This window comes from Schistocerca serialis, chromosome 10, assembly GCF_023864345.2.
Source record: "Schistocerca serialis cubense isolate TAMUIC-IGC-003099 chromosome 10, iqSchSeri2.2, whole genome shotgun sequence".
Classification (NCBI taxonomy): Eukaryota; Metazoa; Arthropoda; class Insecta; order Orthoptera; family Acrididae; genus Schistocerca; species Schistocerca serialis.
The window spans coordinates 97,921,003-97,939,461 of record NC_064647.1 but is presented as its reverse complement, the minus strand read 5'-3'; the positions used below and the strand labels follow the sequence as shown (position 1 = coordinate 97,939,461).

The 18,459-nt window shown below is 45.7% G+C and overlaps 1 protein-coding gene across 1 annotated transcript in view; it reads left to right on the top strand.

Annotated features, from left to right (window-relative positions):
• LOC126424748 (uncharacterized) overlaps positions 1–18,459 on the top strand; it is a 44,476-nt gene that overhangs the window by 11,080 nt on the left and 14,937 nt on the right. The window contains exon 2 of the mRNA XM_050087468.1: positions 15,988–16,155. Within this exon, the coding sequence (XP_049943425.1) occupies positions 15,988–16,155 (168 nt within the window). The remainder of the gene's footprint in view (positions 1–15,987; positions 16,156–18,459) is intronic.

Here is an 18,459-nt window from a genome sequence, read left to right as displayed (position 1 = left end):
ACACAACCAAATTTTAATTACAGTAGATTTTCAAAATTGCCTCCGTTGACACGTAAACAAAGGTTACACCGTCGGATCATGTTCTGTCTGACACGAGCAAAACTCCAGGAGTATTCTGAATTGTTCCTGCTGCTGCTACTATCTGGCCAACCAGATCCTCTTCTGATGCAACAGGAGTTGCGTAAACAAGGTTGCGCATCTGTCCACACACAAAGGAGTCCAGAGGGGACATATCTGGGAATCGAACAGGCCATGGTACAGGACCACCTCTGATAGTCCACGTTTCTGGGAACCGTCGGTCCAGGAATCGACCCACACGATGACTGAAATGTGCCGGCGCCCCGTCATGTTGGAACGGAATGCGTTGTCTTGTAGTCTTCCAGCAATTCTGGCAATGCTCTGGCAAGAAAATTGTAACAGTGCCTGCCATTTAATGGCCTAGGTAGCAGATACGGCCCAATTAAACAGTCCACAACAGCACCGACCTACACACTTACGAAGAACCGCACTTGATGAGCGCTAGTAACTGTGGCATGTGGGTTATTCTCACTCCAAACATGCGAATTGTGCACGTTGAAGACTCCATCACGCCCGAACGTTGCTTCATCGGTAAATAACACAGAGGATGGAAATGTAGGATGCATTTCACACTGTTCCAGGTACCACTGCGAAAACTGTGCTGGGTGGATAATCAGCTGGTTCCAGGTTGTGGACACGCTGTAAGTGAAATGGACGTAACAATTGCTCTCGAAGGACTGTTCTTACATTCGTCTGATTCGTCCCCATGTTACGTGCAATTGCACGAGTGCTGATTGAAGGATCCCGCTCCACATGCTGCAAGACAGCTTCCTCAAATTTCAGCGTTCTTACCGTGCGACGGCGTCCCTGTCCAGACAATCTGCAAAATGACCCGGTCTCACGCAGACGTTGGTACACAGAAGCAAAGGTCGTATGATACGGGATACGGCGATTAGGATATTGTTGTTGATAAACCCGCTGTGCAGCTCGTCCCTTGTGGTGCGCTACGTAGTACGCACCAACCATATCAGTGTACTCGCTCCAGGTGTATCGCTCCATTAGTAAACAGAGACAATGCACTACTACACTGGTGGGCAGCAGTTGCCTACAACTGAAGAGCGTAATACGCCCTCTGACTGAAGGTCGTCATACGCCCTCTAACAACTGAAGATCGTAATACGGCCTCTAACAACTGAAGAGCGTAATACGGCCTCCACCGATTTAAATAATCCTCATAGGAACAAATGACATTAGGGAAAAATATTTGTTTTGATGTCCCCTACAACCTCCCATAGTTCGTCGGTTTAAATAATGTTCACCCTGTATATCTACACGGAGGGTTGAAGAATCACCTGAGAAGCTAACGTTGGGTGTGATGTGTTATGTTCAATAATAGGTCGCTTTGAACGATGTAAACTTCCTTCGCTAATCTCTTCATATACGGTGAAGGCAGTAGCAGTCATGAAGGCCATTAAGTACTCTTTAACTCGGAATTACGAAAGGATTATGGTAATGATTATTTCTGATTCTAAGAGCACACTTAGTGCCAAAGAAAGTAGAAATTGGGGTAAACACATCAATAAGCTTCTTATTGTGGTAACTAACGAAATAATGCAATGTTCACGAAGAAACAAATATATTTATTTACTTCTGATTAAAGTTCACGTCGGCATTCTGTATAAGAAAACTGTAGACATGTTGGCCAAGGAACCTGCCATATCCGTAACCCTCTTATATATCAAGTTACCTAACATCGAATTTAAATGGATGTCAGAGCACAGTGGGAAGAGGACTGGAAAACATCACCTGTAAACAAAGATACAATATCATCTATAGACAAAGATACTACCCCATATACCCAGCTTTTTTACCATGGTTTCATAACATGTCTGGATACAGCAGAGCTATCTCTATGATCACGAGGAAGAGGTTTAGTCACGGCAGGTTTCTTTCGCATTCATTTCCTCTACAACTAAGAGATGCTGACACACGCCACTGCAAGAGCTCTGGTGAGGAGGAAATCAACCATTTAATCGTCGCCTGCCTGAAGCAAGATCAACGCAGAGAACAATTCCTTTCAGAACTTAACAATCTTAGGGTTCCATTACCAACAAGAATTATTAATCTTATAATATGGAATAACAGACCGGTGCTTCCCTGCTTTTTAAGATTTATTTTACTGAGCAGTTTTAAAATCTGACCACAAAACTTTACACTAAGTGCAATTTTTTCCTTGAAAAAGAAACTGAAAAAAAAGAAAACCCCAGTGTTTAGGAATTAAATGTTCAAATGTGTGTGAAATCTTATGCGACTTAACTGCTAAGGTCATCATGCCCGAGGGAGGACTCGAACCTCCGCCGGGACCAGCCGCACGGTCCATGACTGCAGCGCCTAAGACCGCTCGGCTAATCCCGCGCGGCATTTAGGAATTAAATTTGCCTTTGTTGACACACTAGTGAAGAAACAATGTTTAGTTATGTTAATGAATCATATTCATGTCTGAGTTAAAGAAAATTCCAATTTTAACTGTTAGTGGCTATACAGTGCACTCACGCTAAAGACCAAATAAACAAAAAATAAAAATAATAATAATCCTGGACTGCCACTGTACGTAATATGAGTTTTGCTCAACTACTCTCTCAATATCGGTTTAGGTATAACAAGTCATGCATATTACTCATCCGACTTTCCCGCTTCTCTAACGCAAGTTCCCACACTTTGCCATACGGGCTCCCAATCGTACCGTATAACATGACAGAGTGTAACGTCGGTGCATGAAAAACAGCTAACCGCAGAAACGGTGCCTCCGGTTGAAATCCATACAGGAATGAAAGCTGTGTACGGCGATGATTATCTCGACATCAGCAATGTGCGACGTAGCGTCGTTCGTGCTCTTAATGAAGGAAACAGTGGTGCTAACCTCAACGTAGCCCCATTTGATTTTCGTCTGTTTCCAAAACTTAAAGAACACCTTCGAGGACTTCACCTTGATAGTCATGAGGCGGCGCAAGCAGAGGAGAGGCCGAAGGTCCGTCAACAAAGTCAAACATCCTAAAGTGACGATATTAATAAACTGGTCTCTCGTTGGGAGAAATTTGCTCATCGCGAGGGGACAACGTTGAGAAATATATCGACATGAAAAATAAAAATTTAGAATATTAATATCGTCTGTTTTATGAAACAGCTTTCAGATTTTTAACATAAAAAATTCACAACATCCGGCTTGTCCCAAGGAAGAGTAGAAAGACCGTTATTGCTTTCACCATGACAACCACCATCATCCCCGTCACCGCGAAGGATTTTGTTACCGCTGCTGCCTTAGCTGTCTTCTGACATGCCGGTCCCCATTAGCTGAGTGGAGCACAGTCAGCCTTTGGCGGCGCAGCGGTTCGGACGGTGTTTACGTCCCTGCCGCACGTCTGCGCGAGAGGTGTTTACGTTAAGTGTGTAGCGGTGTGTCGCGGTATACATAGAACGAATAATGGCCTTGTCGTTCCGCAAATCGACACTGAAATTTAGTTTTGTTAACGAATATGCTCGACCGAAGGCTTACGAGATCGAACGTTATTTACGGGACGAGGTGAAAATCGAACCTGACGTTCTAGTTGGAATACACTTATCTATAGTCAGCAGCGTGGTCTATGTCAAGCTCATCAATGAAGCGGCATGTGACGAACTACTACTTCGACACCGACAAGGACTTCGTTTCTGTCATTCGGACGGGAATGTTGGAGCGGTAACAGTTGAACACGCCGGCATGGGCCTCCGAACGATCCGCGTCTTTGAGCTTCCATTCGAAGTGCCAGAAGAATTGGTGACAGACGCCCTGCGTCCCTACGGAACGGTCCTATCCCACGTGGCTGAAAAATGGGCGAGTTTCAAGACGTATCCTGTCCTCAATGGCGTCAGACAAATACGGATCGAACTCCGAAAACACGTCCCGTCATACTTGTACATCGCCGGTTGTAGGGCGATTGTCATTTACGATGGACAACCAAGGACGTGTTCTGGATGTGGGAAGGAGGGCCACATACGTTCTGAGTGTGCTCAACGAAGGTTATTACAGCTGCCACGGGATGATCCACCCCTCACGCCGCATCCGACTGTGCTCCCCATGACTTACGTCACCGCATTACGCGATGACGTGGGCCGCAAGACAGACGCGTACCAGAACACACAGACAGCGGCGGATCGTGGCGAGCCACAGAAAGACGACGTTGCGCTGGACCGCCTGCAGCAGTCACAGGACGCCCTCTCTTCGGTTCCGCTTGCGGCCCCTTCAGATAAGGCACTTGGAGACGTCGATAATACGACGGCGCACGATTCCGACACCCCCACGAACAACTGGAGACCATGCTGACCTCTGATTCCGAGGCCCGGCAACGTAAACAGCGATCACCAAAACGCAGGAAGAAGCGCCGCCTCACGGTGGAGAACGACCAATCTGATCTAGCAGACAATTCTGAGAAGTTTACGGGTACAGACCAGACGACCATGGATACAGAAGAACTGCCTAGCGTGGATGCAACGGTGGCCAGCGGGACGGCGGCACGACCTACCGTTGACGATGCTCCAGACACAGCGAAGGAGCTCGATAGACGGCAACAGGCTATTGAGGAGGCTACGGCGCCTGCACCGCACGACAACGATGGGACACTAGGGGACTGGTCAGAAGAGCCACCCCAGTGGGGAACAGATGATACCGGAGGAACTGCTCCCACGCACTCTCCCGGTGTAAGACCGGAAGGGTGCACGGAATAACGGCAGACCATATGAGGGGCGGCGGGGGAGGTTAGTACGACAGCAGCCTATGTACGGAAAATCACCGACCGTACGGTACCCTGTCTACGTTGACAGCCATGCAACAAGCTTATCGGATAGGGTCTGTTAACATCAATAACATTGGGACGCCGGTAAAAATCAAGGTGCTCAGTGACATGATAAAGGCTGCGGATTTAGACATAGCACTATTACAAGAAGTTCGGGTACTTCCCCCCTCGGACTTTTACGGTTACGACATTTACTGTTCCCCGTGTGAAGAGAGAGGCGTTGGCACAGCTATACTATTAAAGTAGGGGATACGTGCAGACGAAGTGGAGTATTTGCCTTCTGCCCGTGGTACGGCCGTGACCATAGGGGGAATACGTTTGATCAACATATACGCACCGTGAGGCTCGGATAAGAGAAGGGACAGAGCAGATTTTTACGTCCATGAGGTTACACCATTGTTCCAGGGACGATACGATGGTTGTATACTCGGCGGAGATTTTAATTGTGTGCTCGACAGAAAGGACCAACAACCTAACTATACAACTAGCCAAGAACTTAGAGAGCTGATCAACGGGATGGAATTAGTCGATACATGGGACCTGAAATATCGCAACCAACCAGGATATACATTTTTTACTAGCCACACCGCGGGCCGTTTGGACCGAATCTACGTTTCTAGGGCTAACAGCAATGTCGACGGTGGACGCAGAAATATGGCCGACAGCGTTTACAGACCACGAGGCATATATTTGTACCGTTAACCTTGATAGACAGCAGGTGTGGAAACGGAGGGGTAATTGGAAGATGAACGTCTCCCACCTGCGAGATGCAGAATGCCGACGCATGGTGGAGGACGCGTGGCATGGCTGCCTCCGTCGACGAAATTCTTTCGCTTCTGTCCTGCTGTGGTGGATCGAGTGCGCGAAGCCAGCTTTACGGAGGACGTTAATAGGTTACGGGAAGGAGGTTTCTCAATGGCAGCGCACGACCACTGAGTTTTACTTTACGGCTCTCCGGGAACTGTTAGCACAACCACCTACACCAGAACGCCAGACGGCCGTCCACCGAGTTAAGGCGAAGCTGGTACAACTTGCGACGCAGAGGATGGCATGTACGATGATACGCGCGCCGGCCGAAGTGGCCGTGCGGTTAAAGGCGCTGCAGTCTGGAACCGCAAGACCGCTACGGTCGCAGGTTCGAATCCTGCCTCGGGCATGGATGTTTGTGATGTCCTTAGGTTAGTTAGGTTTAACTAGTTCTAAGTTCTAGGGGACTAATGACCTCAGAAGTTGAGTCCCATAGTGCTCAGAGCCATTTGAACCATTTTGATGATACGCGCGAGGTCGCAGGATTTCCTGCCCAACGACGTTCCCTCGATGCATTATGTGATAAAGGAAAGACGAAGACGACGCAGGAATTTAATACATGAGATCGATCTCGGCGATGGCCGTCGATTTAAAACACAAAGGGGCATAGCACAGGCGTTCACGGATCATTTTAGCAGATTCTATGCGAGCAGCGGGGAGGGTCAGAGGGAGCTGGGGAACGTCCTGGAAGAGATCCCAGACGCGACGAGTGTGAACGGGGAAGCGGACGGGTTATCTGAAATTACGTGTGAAGAGCTGGAGGAAGCGATTACACGAGGTGCTTGCAACAAGTTCCCAGGTCCAGACGGATTCCCGTTGGAATTTTACCGTGCCTTTGTGACCATTATGACACCGATGTGGCTATGTATGTTTAATGAGCTTCTGCGGCAAGAAGTACCGGTTCACATTCAATTCACGGAAGGGCTCATGATACCGATACCGAAGCCCCGTGGTGGCAAACGGCCTTGTGATTATCGCCCCTTGACCCTCCTTAATAGTGACTACAAGATCTTCATGCGCATCCTGGGAAGTCGTATCAAAAAGTCGCTGGAGAATCGAATACATGCCGATCAGACTTGTCTTGACGGCATCAGTAATATCCACACCGCCTTGGGAGACTATCTTGACGTCGTCGCCCTCGCGGCTGCATGCCGCCTCCGGGGGGCGATGGTTGCAGTAGATTTCGATCATGCTTTTGATCGCGTGGATCATGTGTACCTTGCGGCGGTGATGAACAGGATGGGTGTCTCGCCATTATTGACCAATACTGTGATGCGACTGTTGCACGGCGCCAGATCAGCGATGGTGGTCAACGGAGGGAGAACTGAGTATTTTAAGATCTTAAGATCAGTGAGACAGGGTTGCCCCTCGTCGATCCTCGTTTATGCGATCGCCTTAGAACCGTGCCTCGCAGGCCTTCGCCGCCGTCTTACCGGGATCTCCCTACGGCATTTGTCATTCAAATGCAGAGCATACGCGGATGATATTGTGTTCCTCGTACGGAATGGGAGGGAGACTCAAACAGCACTGGATTGGCTACAGACGTATGGGATGGCAGCTGGCAGTGTGGTAAACTACCGAAAATCACAATTCATGCATGTGGGGCGTGGACTAGAACAAGGAACGGAAGGACCCTTACCTGCGGTGGAAACCCTCCGCTGTTTGGGTATCACCTTTCATAAAGAGACAGCGAGAACGGCTGCGGACAACTACCGAAGACTGTTACTCAGAGTCCGCATGGCAGTACGACTAAACGCCCTACGGTCGATGGATATGCTGCAGCGAGTGTTACTCGTCAACCTTTATCTCGCGCCCATGATGTGCCACCTGACACACCTTCTCCCCTCGACGCCCACGATGGCTATGAGGATTCAGGCGGCTTTTGGGTATTATGTGTGCCTGGGACAACTCTTTAAGGTACAGTACAACACGCTTACCCTCCCAGCGCGAGAGGGGGGGCGTTGGTTTAGTGAACGTGCACGAGAAGGCGCGTGCCATGTATATTAATACTATGCTCAAACGGTGGCGCAACAGGAATCACTCGCTTACGGGGACGATCATCGAAGAACTCGTACCAACATCGCATCTTCCTCCAGTCAGTGTCGGCCATATATCGCCCCCTTTAACGTATGTGCGCACGTTCATCGTGGGACACAGTTACGTTCGAGAGCGTTTACCGACGACCCGACAGTCGACATCGAAGGACGTGTACCATCTGCTTCTTCGACAGATCGCCCGGAATAGGGCGGAACGCAAACATCCAGCTGTTAATTGGCACGTGGTGTGGCGCACGGTCCACCACCCCCACCTACCTACATCAGTCAGATCAACATGGTACATTGTCGTCAACCGAAAATACCCTACAAATGATAAAAAGAACGCAATACATTTGGCGGATTCGCCCTTGTGTCACCAATGCGGTGTGCTGGATACGGACGACCATCGGCTGGTCTGCGGCGAGGCATTGGCTGTCTGGACTCTCGCAAGAAAGATAATAGCGTTCATGCGGCGCACTATCTATACAGCAGTCTGTTCTGACATAGTCTTTTTTTCCAGAGGAAACGTATTTTCCGCGTCATAAGACGAACGCAGTGGCGTGGATCACAGGTATGACGGTCCATTATATCTATAGACACACGTACGAACTTACTGAACGTCCTGGATTACTGGCAATACTTGCAAGATGGACACACAAAACTATTACGGCTACAAAAGTACAAGGATTGGTATGCCAATTTCCTAGTAACGGTTTTTGCGGACCCGCCATATACTTGGGGTGTGCCGGGTGCGCAAAGATGAGCGGCGGTGCTTTCGTTGTGAAACCGACCAAGTAATGTGATCGACTAAGAACACTATGCGAGTATGCGACCTACGAAAAACACAGGCTTGAACAGTTAGCAAATGGATGTACTTCAAATTTTGTTTTCATATCCATAAATACTTTTCCTTAGGTGCCGGAGGTGGCCCCACTTTGATTTTGTTGTTATTTCATGCTGCATGGTAGGACGGCAGCGAGGTTCCTTCCCGGACAGTTATCATGTGTCAGGACGTACTATGTTTATTTTGTGAATAATAAAGTTTTCTGTTTATCATACCTTCCTTCATATAAAATAAATAAATAAATACATACATAAAAACTCCTCACTCCAAAAAAAAAAAAAAAAATATCTGGAACCGCGTGACCGCTACGGTCGCAGGTAAAAAAAAAAAGTTCGTAGTGCACTTGCCCGCGAAAGGTTAAAAAAAAAAAAAAAGGTTAGCGCGGCGGAATGCCACGCCAAGGGGCTCGGGTTCGATTCCCGGCTGGGGCACGAGATTTTGTCCGCTCAGGGACTGGGTGTTGTGTTGTCTTCATCATCATTTCATCCCCATCTCCGACACGCAAGTAGCCCAATGTTGTGTCGAATGCAATAAATACTTGCCCTCGATGGATCGAACTTCCCCGAATGGGGGACTCCCGGCCCACAATGCAGCAAGCTCATTTCCATTTCCAGTCTGCCTCCCATTCTAGGCGCTTCTCCTTTTTTTCTCCCTGGGGGAAAAACCACTCAAGCTTTCATTTAGACGTACAACTGCGTCGTCTACATACATACGACTGCATCTACATCTATACTCTGCAAAGCAACTTGAGGTGCATGGCGAGTGTACGTCCCATTGTATCGGTTTAGGGTTTCTTGCTGTTCTATTCACGTATGGAGCGCGTGAAGAATGATTGTTTGAATGTCTCTGTGCGTGCAGTAACTATTTTGATCTTATCCTCACGATCTCTATGCAAGCGATATGTAGGGCGTTGTAGTATACGAGGTGCGGCTAGAAAAAAACCGGACTAATGCTGGAAAAAACATTTATTTACAATTATTTACAATTTCATGTTATCTCCTTCAATGTACTCTCCTCCTCGGTCTCTACACCGCTCCATACGAATTTTCCGCTGTTCATAGCAATGCTGCAGATCATTTTCGGTAAGTCCATACATTACTTCCGTCGCTTTTTCTTTTACTGCTTCAACAGTCTCAAATCTAGTTCCTTTCAAAGCTGACTTGACTTTAGGGAAAAGAAAAAAGTCACAGGGGGTCAAATCAGGTGAGTAGGGTGGATGATCTAAGATGGGAATGTTGTGTTTTGCCAAAAACGTCTTCACTGACAACGCACTGTGAGCTGGGGCATTGTCTTGGTGAAGGATCCATGACTTTTTTCTTCACAAATCGTTCCGTTTTCTCCGTACTCGCTCACGTAGGGTAGCCAGGACGCTAATGTAGTAATGCTGATTCACTGTTTGTCCCTCTGGTACCCAATCAATGTCCACAATCCCTCTGATGTCAAAAAAAAACAATCATCATTGCCTTGAATTTCGATTTTGACATTCGTGCTTTTTTTTGTCGTGGAGAACCAGGAGTTTTCCAATGCACCGATTGGCGTTTAGTTTCGGGATCGTAAGTAAAAAACATTTTGTAAGAAGGTGGGATCACTTTCAATGTTTTCCAGGATGTCAGAACAAATCATTCTTCGGCGTTCCTTCTGTTCAATTGTGAGACACTTTGGAACCATTTTTGAACACACTTTGTTCATGTTGAAACTTTCATGAAGAATCTGCCTAACACTGCCCTTGTCAACTCCTGTTAACTCAGACACTGCTCTGATTGTTAAACGGCGATCTTGTCGAACAAGTTTACCGATTTTTTCAATGTTTGCATCAGTTTTTGCTGACAATGGTCTGCCAGTGCGAGTGTCATCACTGGTGTCTTCGCGGCCATCTTTAAATCGTTTAAACCACTCAAACACTTGTGTTCGCGATAAACAATCATCGCCGTACACTTGTTGTAACATTACAAACGTTTCACTTGCAGATTTTCCTAGTTTGAAACAAAATTTGATGTTAACACGCTGTTCTTTCTGTACACTCAACATTTTCCGACGCACAGACAAAACGTCAACTACTTAAAACAGACGCCACGGGCAGACTGAGTGCAGGAGGCAGATGAAACTCGAGCAGTAGGCGGAGCGAGAGTCACGTGACAGGCCACGCGACTTTCAGCCTTATTGCATTCGTTTTATTGTTTCACCAGTACTAGTCCGGTTTTTTTCTAGCCACACCTCGTATACCTAGAGTAATCATCTGAAGCCGTTTCTTGAAACTTTGTTAAGGGTGGTAGGACATCAAACGGGACGACTTGGAGCAGCAGAGACACCAAAGGAATTTTTAATTTCCACTGTCTGTACTTTTAAAAATAAATTCATAAAAGTTTGTTAGAATGACCAGAAAGGATTCAGGTTTTACACTTATAGTGGTGGAAGTTCAAAAATATAAGAAAATAATTTATTTTTTTTACATTTGTATTTCACATTTTTTTCACTTACCATTGGCTGCATTTGTTGCTATAGGTACACTTATTTTCATAACTAAGGGAGATTAGTCGATGAATTTTGCACAGCATACAAACCATGCGTATAGGTGTATGAGACTCTAGAATTTTCCAAATCTAATAAAAACTGTGGTAAAAATTGAGATAATTAACTATAAAATTTGAGTTTTTTCTAAACATGAAGTTTAAAATGTAACAGCACATTCATTTTTTCATAAATTAAATAATTTCTAGAGTTTCATACACCTGTAAGTATAGTTTTTATAGTGTACAAAATTCATCGAAGAATCTCTCTTACTTATGAAGAAACGTGTACCTATAGCAACAAACGCAGCCAATAAAAATGAAAAAATGATGAACTTTCACATGTAAAAAAAATTATTTTGTTATTTCTTTGAACTTCCATTGCTATGACTGTGAATCCTTAATCCTTCCTGGTCATGCTGACAAAGTTTTATGAATTTATTCGTAAAAGTATAGACAGTGGAAATTAAAATGTCCTGTGGTGTCTCTCCTGCTCCAAGACGGCCCGTTTGACGTCCTACCCCCCTTAGTAGACTTTCTCCGGATGGTTTACATCTGCCTTCAAGAGTCTTTCAGTTCTATTACTTCAGCCTTAAATGCGAACATTTTAGGTTAGATTTTACCGCGACTGTTATTGACATTAAATGAAACAACAAGTTTACTGTTACCAGTCACTGTTTATTTATCTCCACGACGCGTTTCAAAGGTTTAAACCTCCATCAGCAGGTATATTTGCATTTGTTAATATTACATTTGTGTGTGTGTCGTGTTACGATTTTTTGGAGGAACTTGTGGCACTGTCTCCAGTAGTTACAGGTTCCTTTGACAGTCGTGACAAATCACATGTATATTGTCATACTTTGTAAACATGTGATGTGTCACGACTGTCAAAAGAACCTGTGACCACTGGAGACAGTGCCACAAATTCCTCCAAAAAATCGTAACACAACACACACACAAATGTCATATTAACAAATGTAAATCCACCTGATGATGGAGATTTAAACCTTTGAAATGCGTCGTGGAGATAAATAAACAGTGACTGGTAACAGTAAACTTGTTGTTTCATTCTGTTCCTTCAGTATCTCTGTGACACTATCTATACCACGGTTTAAACAAACTGTCATCATTCATGCTGGCCTTCTCTGCATATATTCAAAAGGCTCTGAGCATTATGGGACTTAACATCTATGGTCATGAGTCCCCTAGAACTCAGAACTACTTAAACCTAACTAACCTAAGGACAGCACACAACGCCCAGTCATCACGGGGCAGAGAAAATCCCTAACCCCGCCGGGAATCGAACCCGGGAACCCGGGCGTGGGAAGCGAGAACGCTACCGCACTGCATATCTTCAATATCCTCTGTGATTCCTATCTAATACGGGTCCCACTCGCTTGACCAATATTCTAGAACCGGTCACAGGTGTGATCTGTAAGCAATCTAATTTGTAGACTTATTTCACTTTCTCAGTATTCTGCCAATAATCCGAAGTCTACCACCTGCTTTACCCACGATTGTACACATGTGATCACTCCATTTCATATCCCTACCAAGTGTTATATCTAGGTTTTTGTTCAAATTGATCGGTTCTGACAGTGAGTCACTGACATTATAGTCATAGTAAACAACGCTTTTTCGCATTATGAAATGTAAAATTTTACATTTCTGTACATTTAGAGCAAGTTGCCAATCTCTGAACTAACCTGAAATCTTATCAATATCTGACTGAATATTTATGCAACTTCTTTCAGATAGTACTTCATTGTAGGTAATTGCATCATCTGCAGAAAGTCTAATTGTACTATTAATATTGTCTGCAATGTCATTAACATACAATACCAACATTAAGGGTCCAACACAATTCCCTGAGGCACACCCGAAGTTACTTCTACATCTGATGATGACTCTCCATCCAAGATAACATACTGTGTCCTCCCTACCAAAAAGTCCTCAATACAGTCACAAATTTAACTTGATACCCCATAGATCGTACTTTTGACAATAAGCGTCGGCGCGGTGCTGAGTCAAATACTTTTCGGAAATCAATAAATACTGCTTCTACCAGATTGCCTTGATCCAAAGCTTTCAGGATGTTATGTGAGAAGGTGAAGGGTGTCTTAAAGCTATTGTATCCTTTCCGGAGGCTAACTGGTCCATAACCTTTTGAAGTGACCCTTGATAAGCTGAATAATGGCATTGGGACGTAGTTGACTGAGAATCGTGCTGGTCACAGGAGTACACCAACATCACGCAGATACTTCATGGAGGCGCGTCGCATATGTGGACGAGCACTGTCCTGTTGAAAAATGTCATCACGTTTCTGTTGCCTGAGAGGTAACACATGATGACTCAGAATGTCCATGACATACCACTGTGTCGCCGGAGTTCCCTCAGTCACTACTGGCCTTTACTTAAGACATGCCTGAAGGCACTCCACTCCATGATCCCAATAGTAACACAGCTGTGACTCTCCAAAACAATAAACCTGGGCCACCACCACACTCGTCAACAATGGTCATCCAGGGTAGTGGAACACGGCAACATTTGTGTTATTGTGTTAGCAGCATGGGACGTTAATACCATTGTCTGCCTACTGTGAATCCGGGACCAAAAGCCTGCAGGATGACACTGTATGTTTCAGGGAGTCCATTACTTGTTCCCAGATTACATACACTGATGTGGGTGGTTTAAGATGTCCATGGCACACAGTTCAGGGATCCTCCTTTGTGGTAATGAGATGTGGTCGACTGGTACCTTGACGAGGAATATGCCTGCCCATACATTCTCATGCAGTCCAACAGCGGCCCACTGTCACATCTGAATTCTGCACAAATTTGGATTCGACCAGTCAGCCCAATGAAGTCCCATAATGCGGCCTCTTTCAAACTCTGTCAGGTTACGATAACGTTGTGTCACTCAAGTCTGTGAGACCTCCATGTCCTTCACAATGATCACTAATTATACAGGCTACCAATCCTGATAATGACAGTAAACACAATGTACACAATATTTCCCAGTGACCAACATATTGTCACCGTAAACATTGACGTCCAACTGTATCTCCTTAGTGCTACACTTTTACTGTCAGGCAGAGTAAAACAGTGCCAACAGCCTTGCCGCAGTGGTAACACCGGTTACCATACGATCACCCAAGTTGAGCACTGTCGCACTCGGCTAGCACTCGGGTGGGTGACTGTCCGGGTCTGCCGAGTGCTGCTGGCAAGCGGGGTGCTCTCAGGTGTGTGGTGCCAGTCGAGGAGCTACTTGGCTGAGAAGTAGTGGCTCTAGTCACGAAAGCTGACAACAGCTGTGAGAACAGTGTGCTGACGACATGCCCTCCACATACACATCCAGCGATGCCTATCAGCTGAGGACGACACGGCGGTCAGCCGGTACCATTCTGCCTACAGACACCTATTCGGATGGAGTTCAGTGTAACAGGGTAGTGAGTAACATCATCACATGGGTCTGAAATGAAAAACTGACGCAGAAGATTCGTTAGATCAAAATTTTATTTATTCAAGGTTGCGAAACAAGTCAGTGAAGTCGACCATTCTTTTTATAGCATTCTGTGACTTTGTATTAAATCGCGCCATGACTAAGTAGCTGAAGGCCTTATCTACAAATTTCTCCGCATCATACCCTGCAGAACAATGGCTCGATTGGTTAACAACATGCTAAGTGATCGGAAGTTCCAGGTAATCACTGGAAGCAACAAGTAAAGAGAGGAAGCTGAACAACGGATTCCCTCAAGGATCATTTCTCTCACCCTTACTGTTCGACCTATATCTATCTGATCTACCTGACACTTCGTCCAGAAAATACTGCTATGCCGATGACCTGGCTCTAGCCGTAAAACACCAGGAAATAAAGACAACAGAAGAGATTCTAGCCAATGACCTGTCTGCATTAGATAATTACTTCAAAATCTGGAGACCCCAACCCAGTGTGAGTAAAACAGAAGTGTGTTGCTTCCATCTAAATAACCGGTTGACGAATGTAAAACTGGAAGTAAGTTTGAGAGGCAGAATTCTTCTTCATAATTGGAACCCAAACTATCTTGGTGTCCTCCTGGATCGTACACTGTGCTTCAAACAACACCTTAACTTAGTTCAAAAGTTGAGGACTCGATACAACATCCTCCATAAGCTATGCGGAACTACCTGGGGATCTTCAGCAACCACCCTGCGATGTTCAGCTCTGGGCTTGGTGTACTCAAGTGCTGAGTATTGTGCACCTGTTTGGACGAACAGTCATCATACAAGGCTTGTTGATATCCAGCTGAATACTACTATGCGCATAATATCTGGTGCAATCAGATCTACTCCAGTTTATTGGCTTCCACTGTTAACCGGTATAATTCCTCATCTACGCAGGTGTATTGCCATTATGAGAGAATTCCACAAGATCTCCAGGAATTCTAACCTACCCGTGTATAGCGACCTGCCACTTTTAAATCGCAAGAGACTGAAATCACGCCATCTAACTCTGTGCAATGCTGTTGATATGGTTACTAAGGATTTCAAACCTCTTGAAGAATGGAAAGGTCGGTGGGAAGCAGTGACATATGTGCTCCTGCGTAACATTTCAGGTGCTAAACTTCCAAGTGGACTCGACCTACCACGCAAGACCTGGACTACTCTCAACAGAATTCGTACCGGCCATGGCCGATGCAAGGATGCTCTCTTTAAATGGAAGAAGCTGCCTGATCCAGCCTGTGACTGCGGGGCTCCATACCAGACTGTTCACCGCATTGTCAGTGAATGCATGATTCTTGTGTGTCAATATGTACATATGTATATGTAATTTAATTTCATGATGTGTCTGTATTAGCCATACGCCAAATAAATAATAATAATAAGTAGCTGTGACTCACCTGATCCCACAGACCCTGACAGATAAGTGAAATGGAAATAGTGGGTGGTTTTGGTGTTGACGGGCAGAGCGTGGTGCCGTGGCGGAACCTGCTGAGCATGCGGCTGGTGCTGCAACAGCCGTCCCCCTGCTGGCCACACCACACCGTTCGTGACGTCACCGTCTACTCGGAGCCGCCTCCCATCACCCTCCGGTCAGCAGCGCGGCGGCTGTTCGTCTCAGATTGTGACATGCAGGTGAGTCCAGTCCCTGGCCTAGTATAGTATGTGATCAGAAGTACCCGGACACCCCCCAAAACATGCGTTTTTCATATTAAGTGCATTGTGCTACCACCTACTGCCAGGTGAGACGTGCTTCTGTCCGTCTGGTTTAAACACGCGCCCTAGTTACTCCTTGGCTTCCCGCCTGCGCTTTTGCGCGTGGCGGCGCCGTCTGTTCTCCTCGTCTCATGCCCCGCCCTCTAGGTCGGTGAGTGGAGTGACTGAGTCGTGAAGCGGGGCAGTACGCCATCGACTCCGGAAGTGTTTGTTTGTCTTACTTGTTGTGGTTTGTGTGGTGTCGGCCGGCTCATTCCACCGTGGGGTTCTACGACATAGCGTGTCTGACTTGGAGAAGCCGTTAGCTCCGATTATGCTTCTTCTTGTCGGAAGAGAATTGAAATAAGGGGCTGTGATGTTGCTGTTCCGGAGAATAGTGGGAGTCGCCGAGGACGGTTGCTCCGGGAATGTTTTGAGCACTGAGGGCGGCAGGTTTTCCTCCGGGACTGAAGTTGAGTATATTTTGCTGTTGCCGTTGTGCTTTTGACTTGCTATTGCCTTGTATTAGGGTGGTGTTTGCGACTTCCTTTATGTTGCTGCCGCCGACATTGTGTGTTTTCCGTCCACCGGTTTAGCTCGCCGGTTCTGAACGTGTGGAGGAAAAGGTTGAATGTTAGTTCTGCACTGCGTTTGCGGAGTTTGACTTAGAGTGTGTAGGTTGTTCTTGTACTGCTGGGCTAGTTCCTCGGTTAGGCGTCGACGTGAGCGCGAATTGCTTGGTTAAAATTTGCAGCAGGCAATCCGGGCATGGTCGATGCTGTACAACGAGGATAGTAGAACATGTTGAATCAAAGGCTGTGAATCTGAACTGTTGCTCTGTCATGTCACTCTAGGAGACTGTCTAATTATGTACTGATGTATTGGTGGCTATCTATTGATTCTTGTGAGCAATTTGGTAGCCAGTTCCAAGCTACGTGTTCTATGTATGTGAGAGAAAGAAAAGAAATTTGTGAAGTACGTGGCGGTGCACACCTTAAAAGTTGTTGGTGCATGTGTTTATCTTAAGCACTGTTTTAATACCGTATGTTGTTATCAGCCCCCTTTTAGACTGAAAATTTTACGGGGTTAGAGAATTTTATTGGTATGTTTGCCTCTATGAACAGTGGCGATTGAGCTGGTGGCTTTTACGCCAGTTTGTGAAATGTGGCAGCTTTACGCTGCGGTTTAATGATTTGTAATTGAAGGGTATCATTTAATTCCTCTTTGGGGCTCGCCTTGTATTTTTCCTGTTTTGTACTTTCTGAAGATTGTAAATCATGATATTGGGGCACGATGACTGATTGGTAGCCTTGCAGCTGCTTGTATTTCATACTCAGCAACTGTGGTTGAACTTTGAAAATTTGCTGGCCATGTTGGAGTGCGATTGTTTGCATTTTAAATTTAGATTTTATGCAAGTTTACCTTTTAGAAGTATATGCATGTATTGTTGTCCCTAGGTTTTAAGCTGGATAGTATCAATTGATTTATTTAAGGTTGCTAAGTTTTAGGGAATTGCTTCGCTGTATGATAGTTCTTAATGCTTAATGTGGATTCTAAATGTACTGTGGCCCTTAAGGCCGGCTTACTGATAAATTCCTGGCCATTACTTACTTATTGCAGAATTTGTTTGACTAATTTCATTTATTACCTGGCCCTTAAGGTCGAGTTGTTAATAAGCACTTGTTATTTTCCAGTTGATATTTTTAAGATTTTCTTATCTTGTTAATAGGGGGGCTATGCTCCAGACTGAACGCTGAAAGGCATAATCAGTCTTAAATGATGATGATGATGATGATGATGTTAATTTGGCCCTTCAGGCCTTCTTTGCCATTGCAGCCCTTAAGGCATACGCAGTACTATGTTGCGTGGTACAATGTTAAATTGTTGATGAACTAGTTTCTTAAGGTTTGATTCTCCCTATATTCATTATCTTGGTAGATTGTATAATGTATTTTAGCTAGTTTTAATAAATGCATTAGGAGTAAGGTGTTGTGTTACTTCTACCAGCACTTGGCCATGCTTCCTCGTACGATCCTAGTGGCTCCTTACTTCCTCGATTGTTAGAATTTTTGCCCGTTAGCCACTCTTATCGGTTTCACCAGGTACTCCATACCTGCGACCTCGGTAGCATCAGACATCGTGAGAGAGCAGAATGGGGTGTTCCGCGGAACTCACGGACTGCGAACGTGGTCAGGTTGTTGGGTGTCACTTGTGTCATACTCTTAAATATCCCTGGGTCCACTG